The sequence below is a fragment of the Geotrypetes seraphini genome, chromosome 3, assembly GCF_902459505.1.
Source record: "Geotrypetes seraphini chromosome 3, aGeoSer1.1, whole genome shotgun sequence".
In the NCBI taxonomy this organism is placed as follows: domain Eukaryota; kingdom Metazoa; phylum Chordata; class Amphibia; order Gymnophiona; family Dermophiidae; genus Geotrypetes; species Geotrypetes seraphini.
Genome location: NC_047086.1, coordinates 247301823 through 247317795, shown reverse-complemented (window position 1 = coordinate 247317795; position 15973 = coordinate 247301823). Strand labels below are relative to the sequence as shown.

General features: G+C 42.0%; 1 protein-coding gene across 4 annotated transcripts in view; it reads left to right on the top strand.

Moving 5' to 3' along the window:
• ADGB (androglobin) overlaps positions 1–15973 on the top strand; it is a 633675-nt gene that overhangs the window by 100013 nt on the left and 517689 nt on the right. For all 4 annotated transcript variants that reach the window (XM_033939743.1, XM_033939744.1, XM_033939742.1 and 1 more), the window contains one exon: positions 3504–3682. In XM_033939743.1, the coding sequence (XP_033795634.1) occupies positions 3504–3682 (179 nt within the window). The remainder of the gene's footprint in view (positions 1–3503; positions 3683–15973) is intronic.

The following is a 15973-nucleotide window of genomic DNA, read 5'->3' as shown; positions in this document are numbered from 1 at the left end:
CCAGATTAGACGTAAACCAAGGTGTTTTTTTTTACTTACGTGGAGGAATAATGAAGATGATTACAGGGGCAAATGTATCTAGGAATTTGGATATGGAGGTGTTCCAGGCGGAGATTTTCCCATTTGTGTAGAGGTATTTAGTAATTTACTTGCCTGAGGGCTTATATTAACCTGGAGGCTTTGATCACCCTGCCCCAACAATTCTTGTTTAAAACCCTCTTCAGTAGGTTAGCCATTCCACTGCTGAAGATACTTCTTCCCTTCTTTGATAGATGCACACCATCCGTGCTCAGCAATCCTTGAGAAATCATCCCATGGTCCAGGAAGCAGAAACACTCTTGATTGTACCATTCATGTAGCCATGCATTCATTTCCAGGATGTGAGTTTCTCTGCCCTGGCCTTTACCTTCAACAGGGAATACCACTTGCACACTTAACTGCTTCACCTCCTCTCCTAGAGCCACAAAATGACTTTTGATACATTCAGAGAGGTACTTAGCAATATTATTAATGCCAACATGGATGAGCAGCATTGGATAATAGTCATTAGGCTTGATGAGTCTCGGCAAGCTCTCCGTAACATTTTGGTTTATGGCACCAGGCAGACAACATACCTCCTGGGACATCATGTCTGGTCTGCAGATGGAAGCCTCTGTACCCTTTAGAAAGGAATCACTATCCACCACTACTTTACACCTCCTAGTGATCATGGATCCATGGGGAATTCAAGTTTTGGTCCTTCCTTTCCCTGGCATTCTCTCATTCCCTCCACTTTCAGGGCTGTATACTGGTTCTTCAGTTCAAGAACAGGTGGTGTCAATTTTGCAGGGTCCTGTAATCTGACTCCACCTGTCCTCCCTCAGCACGGCCTCTTCTTTCCCACTGCTGGAAATCTTTGATGCCTCATGAAGCATTTCATCGATGTACCTCATTCTTCCGGATGCTTCTCAGCCTTGCCATCTCTACGCCCCCACCTGGAATACTGAGTCCAGTACTGATCGCCGTACATGAAGAAGGACACCGTACTACTTGAAAGGGTCCAGAGAAGAGCGACTAAAATGGTTAAGGGGCTGGAGTAGTTGCCGTACAATGAGAGATTAGAGAAACTGGGCCTTTTCTCCCTTGAAAAGAAGAGACTGAGAGGAGACATGATCGAAACATTCAAGATAATGAAGGGAATATAGATAAAGACAGGTTGTTCACCCTCTCCATGGTAGAGAGAAAGAGAGGGCACTCTCTGAAGCTAAAAGGAGATAGATTCCGTACAAACGTAAGGAAGTTCTTCTTCACCCAGAGAGTGGTAGAAAACTGGAACGCTCTTCCGGAGGCTGTTATAGGGGAAAACACCCTCCAGGGATTCAAGACAAAGTTAGACAAGTTCCTGCTGAACCTGAATGTACGCAGATAAGGCTAGACTCAGTTAGTGCACTGGTCTTTGACCTAAGGGCCACCGTGTGAGCGGACTGCTGGGCATGATGGACCACTGGTCTGACCCAGCATCGACAATTCTTATGTTCATGAGGGATTCAAGCTAAAGACAGCTTGCTCATGAAACCACTCCCTCTGCTTGCCTAACATTTTCTGTCTGCACAGTCAGAAGCTGTAACCTGAGCAACAGCTTTGGTGACACAATGTTTCCCAGCCATACTGTGGTTGCAGAAGTAGTCACACTTGATGAAAAAGAAGAAAAAGCACAAAAAATCCTACCAAAGTACAATTTAAGTACAAATACAATGCCCTGTTTCTAATTGGCTGATGAGTCTATAAATTGATAGAACCCGCTGCTATGCTCCTTCACTGACCTCTCGTCTAAGAGAGATTGACCATGCCAAATGCTATGTGCCTTAGAATAATGCTGATATTTTATTATAAAAATGCTATAGGTATAAATGAACAGCGAATAAAATAATTATAAAGAAACATTCAGCATATAATCAGACAGCACACAGGAGAGAAATTTACAACATGACAGAGTACCGGCCAATCTATCAGTATTAAAAAAAATGTCTCGAACTAGGGCTGTACGCTGGCCACATTTTTTTATACTTTTTATAATGTCACTAGAGGATCATCTGATCTGGTAAAACATAATTAACTTTACCCTGGACATGTCCTGTTCCTAATTCCCCTTCCCAGCTCTCATGGGCCTCCTTGTCCATATAAGGTGAAGTTTTTCCTGTTCTTGTCTTTCTTATACAACTGGAGTCAGCTTTTTCCATTCTGCTTAGCCTGGACTTTTGGCCAAGGAAAGATGTATCATCTATAGACAGTATTCAGGTCTGAATGTCCAGCTGAAAGTTTATTTCCTTGTAAATGCAGATAGTTTACTGGAAAATACACCAGCCATTATAGACTTACCGGTAGGTGTCAGTCTGTGCCATTTTGTATGCCTTCCTTGCCTCCAGCAACTTACTTAGACAGGTCAGAATCCATCTCAAAATCAGAAGATCAGCCTTTGGATGATCTTTGGGGAGGCTGGGAGGGAATCAAATACTAAACAGAGACTTTCCTCAACTGCTATCTGTGCCCTAATCTAATATCTTATGCTCTGAAATGCAACCTAAAATTCTAATCTAAACTAAAACACTTTTTATATAAAACCCTAACAGAGATTCTAAAGGCTACACTGTTGCCTAAACTGACTGTTGAAAAAGCAGAGTACTGAAGTAAAAAAGTAAAAGAGAAGGACAGTGAAATAACCTTTTGTAGTCCAAGTTTACCTTTTCCCATGTTTGAATGCCAGCAGGTAAGATATTTCAGTGGAGTGTTTCTTCTCCTTAGCAGATCCTCACTCAGCACCACTTCAACTAACACTTGGTCCAGGCCAGCATTGAAGGTTGTTTGAGAGAAGAGGTGTCTAATGGCTTCCCTTCTCTCCTACCAACCTGACCACCCTGCCCAAATGCATGCCTAAGCCTTCTCCTGAAACCTAACAAAAATCCCCAGTAGTCTGGTGGCTCCTACCAGCCCCTCCTCACAAGAGAATGGCCTGGTGATCTTGCTAGCCTACTGACCCATCCTGACCTGGTGGACCCCCAGTCCCCTAGTCACCACTGGCCCTGGTGATCTAGTATAATCCCACTCCCAGACCCCTCCACATACCTTGTGGTAGGAGGCAGGAGGGATGCCTACTCTGTCCTGCACTGGGCATGCCTTCTTTAAAATGGCAGTGCCCTACCCCTGCCTGGTATATCCTTGGATGGAGCCTAAGGACCAAATAAGAATAAAACTTATTATATGGTAGACCCTGCCCAGTGCATCTCAGGATGCACCAGGCAGTGACAGGGCGATGCTATTTTGAACAGGGTCCAAAGGTAGGAGAGAGTAGGCATCTTTCCTGGCTCTTAACAAGAAGTATTAACATTTGGGAAAACAATGAGCACATTCAGAGAGTGCTAATTTCTTTGCAACTGGTCAAAAAATGCCCTCAAAGAATATAGTTCAGTGTCCAGATTAGAATTTATTTACCTATTAATTCATTTAAGGGAATTTTTCTCTTCCAGCCCACAATACACAAGCAAAGTTTGGGAGTTCTTAAAGAAAATAGTAACAGAGTTCAAACAAGATGATGAATCCAGTGAATCTCAAGCATCAGGGATGGAATCACAAATTAAAGACGACAAAGCACCTGAAGTTAAAAATGGAGGCCCATCTGTCAAGCCATCTGAAAAATCTAGTAAAGGTAGTTTACCTGTAAGATTTTGTTTATCTTTTACTATTTCTGAGCAAAATACTCTTTCTTTTCTATTAATATTATTTGAATTAAAAAAATATAGAAAGTTGTCATTTTGGAAGACAAGCATGTTTAAAATCAGTTCTTTTTTTTGTACAAACTTATTGTGGTACTGGAATGATGGAACAGAAAACATATTTGTCTAGTCCCTTATCTGAGGACAAGAAGGTCATCAATAATATGATTTATAGAGGCTTGGATAGGGGTGAAACTTTTTGATGATTTTTCTGGACATTTCTGCGGCTTGATATGGTTAAGTATCAGATACTGATTGAGAGATTGCAGGATTTGGGAATTGGTGGTTTAGTACTGCAATGGACAAAATTTTGGTGTAGTTCTCTAGGCTTTTTTGTAGAAGGGAGAATCGATATCCGACTTGTTCCTAAAAAACTTGTGCCTTAAGTGTCTGGTGGTCGCGTCTGCAACTGCCTTCAGCTCTCACCTACTCCAGCACCGGACACAACTGCCATCTTACATTCAGCAGCCACCTCCAGGAGAGGTACCAAATTTTGCTAGAGTTCATGAGATTACATACACATGCACAAGCTGCACTGCCTCCAATGGTTACCTTACATTCTGGAATGTTTCCCGCTGCACTGCTGTAACCTCATGCAAGCGCTTTCCTGCGTCTGTATGCGATTGTCCTCTCCACTCCACCTCACAATCGTGTACAGACGCAGGAAAACGCTTGCGTGAGGTTACAGCAGTGAAGCGGAACAATGGTAACATAGTGAGGGCCTCAAAATAGTACCTGGGGGGCCGCAAGTTTGAGACCACTGTTCTAGGGTGTTCAATTTCACCCTCAAGAGAGTCAGAAGTTCCAAAATCCAGGGAAAGGATGTTCGAGCTCTGGAATCTTTTGGGAGGAAAGTTTTTCAGGGTTGTATGCTTATATCTCACATATAGCCCTATGGTAGAGGTCAGCCAAAACTGGTAGTTTTGGTTCCAGCCAAAATTAAATCTGCAGCCAAAATCCATGGGTGACCAGATAATTGGGTAAAGGAAATGTGCTAGATGTAGTGTATTTAGATTTTAGTAAAGCTTTTGACACTGTTACACACAGACATCTAATAAATACACTGAGTGCTCTTGGGATGGGCCCCAAAATGCCTGGCTGGATCAAGAACTGGTTAAGTGGAAGATGACAGAGGGTAGTGCTCAATGGAGATCGCTCTGAAGAAAGGGATGTTACCAGTGGTGTGTATAAAGGTTCTGTTCTTGGTCTTTTAAACATTTTTATAAGCCATATTGCTGAAGAGCTGTCAGGTAAGATTTCCCTCTTTGTGGATGATACCAAAATCTGCAATAGAGCAGACATCCTGGATGGTATGATTAACATGAAGAAAGACCTAGTGAAGTTTGAAGAATGGTCTGAAATTTGGCAGCTAAAATTTAATGCTAAGAAATTGATAGAGCCTGCTGCAAAAATCCAAAGGAACGGTATAGTTTAGGGAGTGAAGAACTTATGTGCATGACAGAAGAGTGGGACTTGGGTGGGATTCGATGTGTTGATCTTAAGGTGGCCAAACAAGTTGAAAAGGTGATGGCAAAAGCTAGAAGGATGAGGTATGGCCAGTAGGAAAAAAGGAGGTATTGATACCCCTGTATAAGATTCTAGTGAGACCTCATTTAGAATATTATGTACAATTCTGGAGACTGCATGTTCAAAAAGATATAAAAAGGATGGAATCAGTCCAGAGGAAGACTACTAAAATGGTGCATGGTCTTCGTCATAAGGTGTATGGGGATAGACTTAAAGATCTCAATATGTATACTTTAGAGGAAAGGCGGGAGAGGGGAGATTTGATAGAGACGTTTAAATAAATATTTACAATATTGCCAGCCAGCAGTGGGGTTTGCCACAAGAGAAAACCATTACTCGGAAACGTAGAGAAAAATACTCAGCTTTAAGGTGTTGACTATTCCTTCTTTCCAGGATTAGCCCGTGAAAAGTAGTGAACCTCATTTGTCAGCTCTCTGAGACAACTCATCACTGGAGCAACCCTTCCTCGCTCTTTGATAAGGCCCTTGTTTCGCCGATAAATGACTGCATCAGGGGAAATTTTCAAACTTCTACCAATGCCATCTTGTCGTGCGTTGGTAGAAGTTTGAAAATTTTCCCTGATGCAGCCATTTATCGGTGAAACAAGGGCCTTGTCGGAGGCTTGATTCCAGCGATGATGGGTTGCTCCAGTGATGCGTTGCCTCGGAGAGCTGATAGTTGAGGTTCACTACTTTTCATGGGCAATGCTGGAAAGAAGGAATATTTTTCTGCTAAAACCCTGTGCACAGTGGTGGGCTTAGGCTCCTATTTGAAACTTTCATTACTAAGTGGAGTTTTTTTTACTTCCCATGATAAGATATGAGTGGCTTGAAACCAATGGTAATTGCCATATCTGAAAGAAGTACTTAAGGCTTTATCTCCCCATTTCTGAGCAAAGGTTTTCTCTTGTGGCAAACCCCACCACTGGCTGGCAACATTGTAAGTACTGAATGAGTTTATTGCTATTTCTACATTTGTTGAGAGACGTTTCAATAATTATGTGGGGTAAATGTGCACGAGTCATGTGAAAGGAAGCCCTGGAATAAGAGGACATAGGATGAAGTTAAGAGGTGATAGGCCTGTTAAAAACCTCTAGTACTATATTCCGCGTTCTCCTCTTACAATGGATACAAACCATGCTCACAGACGGCCTTTTCCCGCAAGACCTCAGTGAAATCATTGTCACCCCAATCCTAAAAGACCCTAAAGGAGCAACAGATCAACCATCAAACTACAGACCCATAGCCTCAATACCACTTTATGTCAAGCTAATGGAAAGCCTTGTAGCTAAACTCCTCACCAACTACCTAGAAACCACAACTTACTCCACTCTACACAGTCTGGTTTCAGAACCAATTACAGCACAGAGACACTACTAGTATCCCTCCTGAACACAGCTAGACAACACCTCAGCACAGGCAGAAAAATGCTGATTATACAACTAGATCTCACCGCAGCATTTGACCTGGTGGACCATGACATCCTACTACAAATACTAGATTCAATAGGAATCGCAGGTAAAGTACACACATGGTTTCAAGAATTCCTACAATCCATGACATACAGAATAAAGACAAAGAAAAATCAGAACCATTGTCCAACCCCTGTGGCGTACTCCAAGGATCACTTTTATCCCCAACACTCTTCAACCTCTACATTGCATCCCTCGGCACCTGCCTAGACAAATTAGGCTTAACCTCCTATAGCTATGCAGACAACATCACCATTCTCCTTCTTTTTGATCAACCAACACCCTCCATGACAGACACACTACACAGAACACTAGAAACAGTAGCAACATGGATGAAAGATCACAAACAAACTGAATCCAGACAAAACAAAATTCATACTCCTCGAAAATAACAAAACCCCAACCATAACAAACCTAGTAATAAACTCTATCACATATCCCATTCAACCCACTCTAAAACTTCTGAGAATAATGATAGATGCTGTACCATGCAGCCACAAATCAACAAAACAATACAGAAATCATTCACAGTCATGAGAAACCAAAGGCAAGTTCAAAAATTTGTCGACAGACAACAATTCCAGCTCATGGTTCAGTCCCTAGTCCTAGGTCTTCTAGACTACTGCAACGTCCTCTATCTCCCCTGCCCCACTACCATGAAAAACAACTACAAACAGTACAAAACACAGCTCTGAGACTTATCTATTCACTGAGGAAACACGACCACATCACAGCAGCATACCTCGAATCACACTGGCTCCCAATAAAAGCAAAAATACTATTCAAATTCTACTGTCTACTATTTAAAACCATTAATGGAGCCACCCCAGCCTACTTGAACAACCGCCTAATCCAAACTTACCACTACCAGATATAGGAGAACCCACACACCATTCACGCACCCTCCAATCAGAGACGTCAAATGAAAAAACACTGTACGATGGCCTTCTAGCCACACAAGCAGCAAAACTAGTCTATCAACTCTCCAATTTACTGATCACGACCCCAGACTACAAAACTTTCAGAAAAGAAATAAAAACCATGCTATTCAAGAAATCCTTAAAGCCAAACTAACACTGCAAGAATCAACTCAATCCCCTGTAGCAACCCACTTCACTCAGTAATGCCTCTGGAAATGTCCAGATAACTTCTTATGTATTCTGCCTTGAACCACAAGGTAATGGCGGAATAGAAATCACTAATGTCTCAGGAGTAATCTAAGGAAATACTTTTTTACAGAAAGGGTGGTAGATGCATGGAACAGTCTCTTGGAAGAAGTGGTGGAGACTGAGACTGTGTCTGTGTCAAGAAGGCATGGAGATAGTTACATGGGATCTCTTACAGAAACATAGAGTATGACAGCAGAAAAGGGCTGTCGGCCCAAGTCTGCCCACTCAAAAAACCCTCCCTCTAAAAGAACCCTCCCCTTAAGCATTTCCCCGGAATAAACCCACATGTTTATCCCATCGTCCCTTGAAGTCGAGCACGTTACTGGCCTCAACTACCTGACATAAGCACATAAGCATGGCCTCTGCCGAGTCAGATCATGGGTCCATCATGCCCAGCATTCCGCTCCCACGGCGGCCCCCCCCCAGGTTCACGACCTATAAGTGATCTTATACCTAAAACAATTCTATTCCCTAATTATTTAATATCCTGTAGGTAACCCTCTAACTATACCCTTCAATCCCCTTTTCCTTCAGGAAATCATTTAATCCCATTTTGAAACCCAAAATCGTACTCTGATATGGAAGACCATTCCAGTGATCAACCACCCTTTTGGTGAAGAAGTATTTCCTGATGTCACCATGAAGTCTCCCACCCTTGAGTTTGAGTGGATGCCCTCTTGTTGCCATGGGACCCGTAGGGAAAAAGATATCTTATTCCACCTCAGTATGGCCTGTAAGATATTTGAATGTCTCTATCATGTCTCCCCTCTCCCTGCGTTCTTCGAGAGAATATAACTGCAGCCTGGTCATTCAGTTCTTTATATGGTAGATCCTTGAGTCCTGAGACTATCTTAGTGGCCATTCGCTGAACCATTCCATTCTCTTCACATCCTTTTGATAATGTGGCCTCCAAAACTGAACACAGTACTCCAGATGAGGTCTCACCATGGACCTGTACAAAAGCATTATAACTTCAGGCTTTCAGCTGACAAAACTTCTTCGGATGCAACTCAGCATTTGTCTTGCCTTAGCTGAAGCTCTCTCCACTTGATTGGCAATTTTCATATCTTCATTAATGATTACACCCAGGTCCCGTTCTGCGACAATTCTTGTTAAGTTTTCACCATTCAGGGTGTATGTTTTGCATGGGTTACCGCTACCAAGGTGCATAACCTTATACTATTTGGCATTAAAACTCAGTTGCCAAGTATTAGACCATTGTTCCAGTAAAAGTAGGTCCTGCCTCATAGTGTCGGGCACGGTTGCACTGTCCATAACGTTGCATAGCTTAGCGTCATCGGCAAATAATGTAATTTTACCTCGAAGTCCCTGAGGCAGGTCTCGTACAAAGATATTAAACAGTATCGGACCCAAGACCGAGCCCTGCGGCATTCCACTGGTCACTTCCGACATTTCCGATAATGGTAACTATGGATGGGCAGACTAGATGGGCCATTTAGCTTTTATCTGCCATCATGTTTCTATGTTTCTAACATCTTCCTGCTTCTGTTTAAGATGAAACAGGCATAGTACCAGCAGCACACATTTCTAAAAGCCTCTATTTTCCTCAGAAACACATCGATTTTGATTAAAATCATTAGATATGGACTCAGACTGTTTTGCCCATGATTCATGCAATGTTTGTGCTGGAGGGCCATCTGAGGAGCGTCCTTGTTCCTTGTCCTGTGGAGTATGTGAGGGGGGCAGGTGCATTGAGCATAGCCCTCTCTGGTCCCTCTAGGGTGATGGAGTTGCAGGTGACTTGGGTTTTGGGGAAAACCCCTTGCCTGGAGTCCTTGTACAGCGACTCAACATCATCTGTGAAGCGCAGGCATACAGAAGTTTGTGGGTCCATGAGGAGACAAGGGTAGTCCGTGGAGGTTAACTCAGGTTCTCCTGTTCTGGGATTTACCCCTGATTTTGTCAGAGTTATGTTTGATGCCTATATCACATTAGCTGGCTCACTTGAGAGTTTTCCCTCATAGAGTATGGCTAATCCCTGGCAGTTCAGCATCACGAACCAGAGGTCCAATTGGAAAGAGACAGGGATGATTGGGGGTCTGATTCGATCCTCTCACTCCCTAAAGTAGAATCTTCATTTTTGGAGGATAGATATGGACTCATTAGGCTCATCTGAGCTGTCAGGCAGATGCTCCGGGTCAGGAGTCCTTGATGCCTCTGGACCAAGGAGAGGACTTGGCAGTGTGCCAATTATTCTCAAACGCACTTATATCTTGTCCCTGAAGTATTTCACTAATCACTAAATTTCAAACATTCACTTCAAATAATTAAATATTTGAGCAGTGACCTCAGCAGTGCCGCTGTAGAAATTTTAACTTTTTTTCAATAAACTAATGCATCAGCATCTTCATTGGTCATTAGCTCATATATTCTTAACTTTTCTATTTTATAATGTTTTTATTCTTTCTCATTCAAAATACTATATAATTTATTATAAATAATTAGTTCTTTCTTTTGGTAGTACTCATCTGAAAACCAAAGGCAGGGGCAGATTCTTTGACATAGAATCTATGTTTTGCTTATCGCTTTTTCAAGGAGCCCACTTAAAAAACAAAACACAAAATTTAGATGTATAAATTACATATTTCTCCACATTTGATATATTTAGCTTAACATTAGTATAATCGGCTACCTTTCACAGTCGTCATTGTCACCCTTGCCTCCAGATTTTACGAAGATGGCAGTGACATTATTCTCTCAATATTTAAATCCCAACCAATCAGCTGATTTTAAACTAATGGCAAATTTCCAGTCCTTGTGCTGATTAGAAAAACTAAATAATGGTCATTCAGTCTAGTTCCAGATTTAATCCCTGAGGGGTTACTGAATTTACATTCAAAAATCCATCTTTGTTCTAAAAAATTTAATTAGGTGTGCCTTCGTTGAGTCCTTGAGGGTCTTGAAGCTGGAGCCCCCACAGACCTCCACTGCTGAGGGTTCAGTTATAAGCAGTTCTGTTACATATACACAGGAGTCTGTACTATAGCTGTTTATTTCCATTAGCCTCAAACTTGCAGAAGGGTGTCACTTTAAGATCTTGAACTCCTTCCCTTCTGCAGTGGACAGCAGCTCCCTGTTCAGTTTTGGCTTTTTTTTTCTATAAGGCTTTTCTGAATTTGTCAGTCTTTTATGGAAAGCCTACTTAATAGGATGGGGAAGCACTACGCTGCCCTCTTATGTGCGGGCTCTGCCTCAGAGGGAGCCTTCCAAGAAAGCATCTTTGCCTCATACCATGCTGGCTCTTAGTGTCAGTGACCCTTCGGAACCGTGTGGATGTAGCAGCTCAAGAGGATGCTGTTTTTGGGTGCTTGATTCTGTGGGCAGGCTCATCTGTCCCCTAGACCAGTGGTTCCCAATCCTGTCCTGGGGGACCCCCAGCCAGTCGGGTTTTCAAGATATCCCTAATGAATATGCATGAGAGAGATTTACATATAATGGAAGTGACAGGTATGCAAATATCTCTCATGCATATTCATTTGGGATATCTTGAAAACCCGACTGGCTGGGGGTCCCCCAGGACAGGGTTGGAAACCACTGCCCTAGATGTCTGACAGTGTTTGGTATGTCAGCTATAGTATGGACTCTTGTATGGATTCCTGTGTATATGTAACAACAAAAGATTAGGTTCTGACCTGGATAATCTTGTTTCTGTTGAATATACACAGGAGTCCATATGGCCCACCCAGTGCAGACTTTTGATTTGTCTGATTTCTGCCTCATGCGTTGTCAGTGTCTGACTTGGGGGTCTCTTCTACTGTATCTAAGATTCAGCAGAGACATTGCTACAGGAACAAGGAGTTCCCTATTCCCTTTCCCTTTGGAAAGTTTCTCTAGCCCCTACTAGTTGCACTTAGCAGGTTGGTTCCTAGCTACTCGTGTGTGTAATTTGTTCAACTTTAAATTGTTATTAATCATTGTTCTTTTATCATAAGTTACAGAGAAGAACAGAAGCTCCACGTTCCCCTCCTTATCTTTTCTTCTGTTTCAGTGGAATTTGATTGCTTTGGTAACAACTGGAGAGACAGCTGTTCTCCACTGCAGAAGGGGAGGAGTTCAAGATCTTAAAGTGACACCCTTGTGGCTAATGGGATCCAATTATTACAAAGCAAATTAACTATAGTAAAATAGTGATAATAGTGATCAGTCAATAAACACCATTTTACACCGGCAGCAGTGCGAGATAAATTATGTAAACACTCACATCATAGCACCCTCCCTACCTCCTAAACCATTATGGAAACAGCAGCAAAAAAGATATATATTATTCAATCACTTATTTTGCAGTTCTTCGCTGATTTCAAAAGAAGGCTGCGAGTGCTGTGAGATGAATTCTCTGTTGTTGGGTAAATTTAATGTACTCCCTATCCCTGTTGTGTAGTTCAATGTCCACCAAAAGTAATTTAAAAAACTCAAAAATAATCCCAAAGCAAAACACAAAAAGTTCTCCAAATCCAATGAAAAAGTTATTGAAATAATCATCTGTCTCTTCCTATTCGCTTCCTCAACACCGATCGTGTTTCATTCTAGCTTCATCAGGAGGAAGAACTTAATTCTAAGGAGAGAGCATGCATATTAAATATCTCATAAGTAGAGCAAAAACTTTTAAATAATGTCTTTGCTTCTTTACTAGGTGAGAGACGGAAACAAGATTATCAAGTTTATTAAAATTTTGTTATACCTCCAACTCTAAATTCAAGGTGGTGTACATTCAAAAATTAAAAAGACACATATTTAAAAGTACAAAGTACAGTGGGGTTTAGATGTACAATGACTTGACAGGACAGACGGACATACTGGAACATGAGGAAATTTGGTAGAGCTACATTGCTTTATAAAGAGAGTACATGTGGAAAGAACACTAGGAGAGTGAACAGGTAGCAGGTAGGCCAGTCAAATTCTAAAAGAAAACATCCTTAACAGGACGGTTAGACATTGAAAGTGTCTTTGAACAGGTAGGTTTTTAGTTTAGACTTGTCTTCTCTTAAGTGGTTCGGAATGGCATTCCAGAGGGAGAGAGCGGTAATAGCAAAAATGTATGAATGCATAGTATTAATGTGCCTCAGTGAGGGTATGGCCAGAAGATTTAGGGAGGAGGAACGTAGGGTTCATTGGGGGGCATGTGGAATAAGCAGTCTATTCTATTCTATCCAGGTAAGAACCTAATCTTTGATTCCAAACTTCAGACCACTTTCTATCCTTCATATCCAGAAATTATTATGATGCTTACGGAGCACTAGGAATCTCCAGAAGGTCCCTTGCTGGTTGCCAGGACCATGGCTAAGTTGTATCTGCACGGTATGGTTTATTATTAAGACAGGTGTAGAGAGGGTTCTTTTGAAGGTGAAGGTACTAAACTTAAAAAACAAAACAAATTTTGTTCAGATGGGGAATTATGTTAAAGAATTGTCTGGATGGGAACATTTGGAAGAATAGAGCAGTGGGCAAAACTGAAAGGAGCTATTGTAAGGGGAACAAACCATTTTGTAAGAAAAGTAAATAGCATAAAAGTAACAGGAAAAGAAGGCTGCTTTGGTTCTCAAAAATAGTAGCTGAGAAGATAAGAAAAACAAGGTTAGATTTCATAAACTACAAAAAGATCACAGAAAGAAGACAAGCAAAAATATCTGGAAAGTTAAGAGAGGCCAATCGAGTATTCGGGACAGCAAAGATGCAAATGGAAGAAGAAATAGCAGACATGGTAAAACGAGGGTCAAAATATTTTTTAGATATATTAGTGATAGGAGGAAGTGCAAAAGTGGCATTATGAGACTCAAAGGTGAAGAACTATGTAGAAACTGATAATTATAAGGATGAATTGCTTAAAAATTATTTATGTTCTGAGTTCACAGCTGAAGTGCTAGGAACAGGGCTACAGAAAACAAAAGCAAATAGCAGACCCTGATCAATTTTCAGAGGATTGTATTCATGAGGAGCTCGCTAAACTAAAGGTGGATAAAGCGATGGAGCCAGATGGTATACATCCAAAGGTACTGAGGGAACTTAGGGAAGTTCTGGTGACTCCGTTGGCTGACCTTTTCAATGCGTCTCTAGAGTCGGCAGTGGTACCAGAGAATTGGAGAAGGGCGGATGTGGTTCCTCTCCACAAAAATGGAAGTAAGGAAGAAGTAGGGAAAGTCTGACTTCTGTAGTAAATAAATTAATGGAATCATTTTTAAAACAGATAGTAGTGCAATTTCTGGAATCCAGTGGATTACAGGACCCGAGGCAACATGAATTCACTATAAGCAGGTCTTGTCAGACAAATCTGATCAATTTCTGTGACTGAGTGACCAGAGAATTGGATAGAGGGAGATCACTAGATGTGGTGTATTTAGATTTTAGCAAAGCATGTGACAGTATTCCACCAAGGCATCAAATAAATTGAGCATTCTTGGTATGGGCTCCAAAGTGATGGCCTGGGCCAGGAATTGGTTCAGTGACAGGCAAAAGAGGGTAATGGTTAATAGAGATCGCTCTGAGGAAAGGGATGTTACCAGTGGTGGGCCTCAAGGTTTTGTTTTTGGGCCTGTTCTTTTTAACATTTTTGTAAGTGATATCGATGATGGGCCAATTGGTGTGAGTTGCCTCTTTGCAGATGATACCAAAATTTGCAATAGAGTAAACACCCCTGATGGTGTTGAAAACTTGATGAAGGTCGAGTGAAACTTGAGGAATGATTTAAAATTTGGAAGCTAAGATTCAATGCTAAGAAATATAGGGTTATACATTTAGGCTGCAGAAAATCAAGGAAACAGTATACCATATTTTTCACTCCATAAGACACACTTTTTTTCCATCCAGAAGTGGGTGGAAATGTTGGTGCGTCTTATGGAGCGAAGATACAAATTTTTTACTTCCTGTACCGTTTTGAAACACCCCCCCTGCCAGCGTAACGTTTTAAAACAGCCCTGCCTGCTCGTGCCACTGTAGTTTTTAAAAACATCCTGGCGGTCCAGCATGTATCCCTCCCTCACTAGACGGCTGTCATCCTATTTCACAGCCAGCAGTATACAGGTCAAGAACGCGGAGGTCAGGAGTGAGCTTTCCACGTTACTGCCTGGGCCCGCACCACTTTCTGAATGGCTGCCGTCAGTTCTCGTGGTACTCACGATAACTGATGGCAGCCATTCATAAAGTGGCATGGACCTAGGCAGCAATGTGGAAAGCTCGTTCCTGACCTCCATGCTCCTGACCTGTGCGATGCTGGCTGCGAAATAGGACGACAGCCATCTAGCGAGGGAGGGATACACACTGGACCACCAGGAAGTTTTAAAAAGATACAGCGGGTGGGCAGGGGGGGTAATTATTCTGGTCACCCTCTCTGCAGTCTTTCTTGTACTTATTACAATAAACTGCATTTTTTTCTCTGCCTCAGATGCTTGGTCCTCAGCAACAGATTTTTAAAAAGGTACCGCGGGGGGGGGGGGGGGGGAGCTGCCTACTGGTTTTTCGCTCTATAAGACCCTATCCTGGCCTACCACAAGACCACCAGAGGGGGTACAGGGGCAGGGTGGTGGGAATTTTTTCTTGTGATTTCCTCCTCTACAGGTGAGTGCGTCTTATGGTCCGGTGCGTCTTCTAGAGTGAAAAATACGGTAGTTTAGGGAGTGAAGAACTTCTGTGCATAAAAGAGGAGCGGTACTTGTGTGTGATAGTATGTGATGATCTTAAGGTGGCCAAACAGGTTGAAAAGGCAACGGCAACAAGCTAGAAAGATGTTTGGGTGCATAGGGAGAGGAATGGCCAGTAGGAAAAAGCAGATATTGATGCCCCTGTATAAGACTCTGGTGAGACCTCATTTAGAATATTGTGTGCAATTCTGGAGACCACACTTTCAAAAAGATACTAACAGGATGAAGTTGGTCCAGAGGAAGGCAATTGAAATAATTGATAGTCTATGTCATAGGGCATACAGAGACAGACTTAAAGATCTCAATATGTGTACTTTGGGGGAAGGGCTGGAGAGGAGATATATGATAGAGACTTTTAAATGCCTATGTGGCATAAATACAAATAAGGCGAGTCTCTTTCTATTG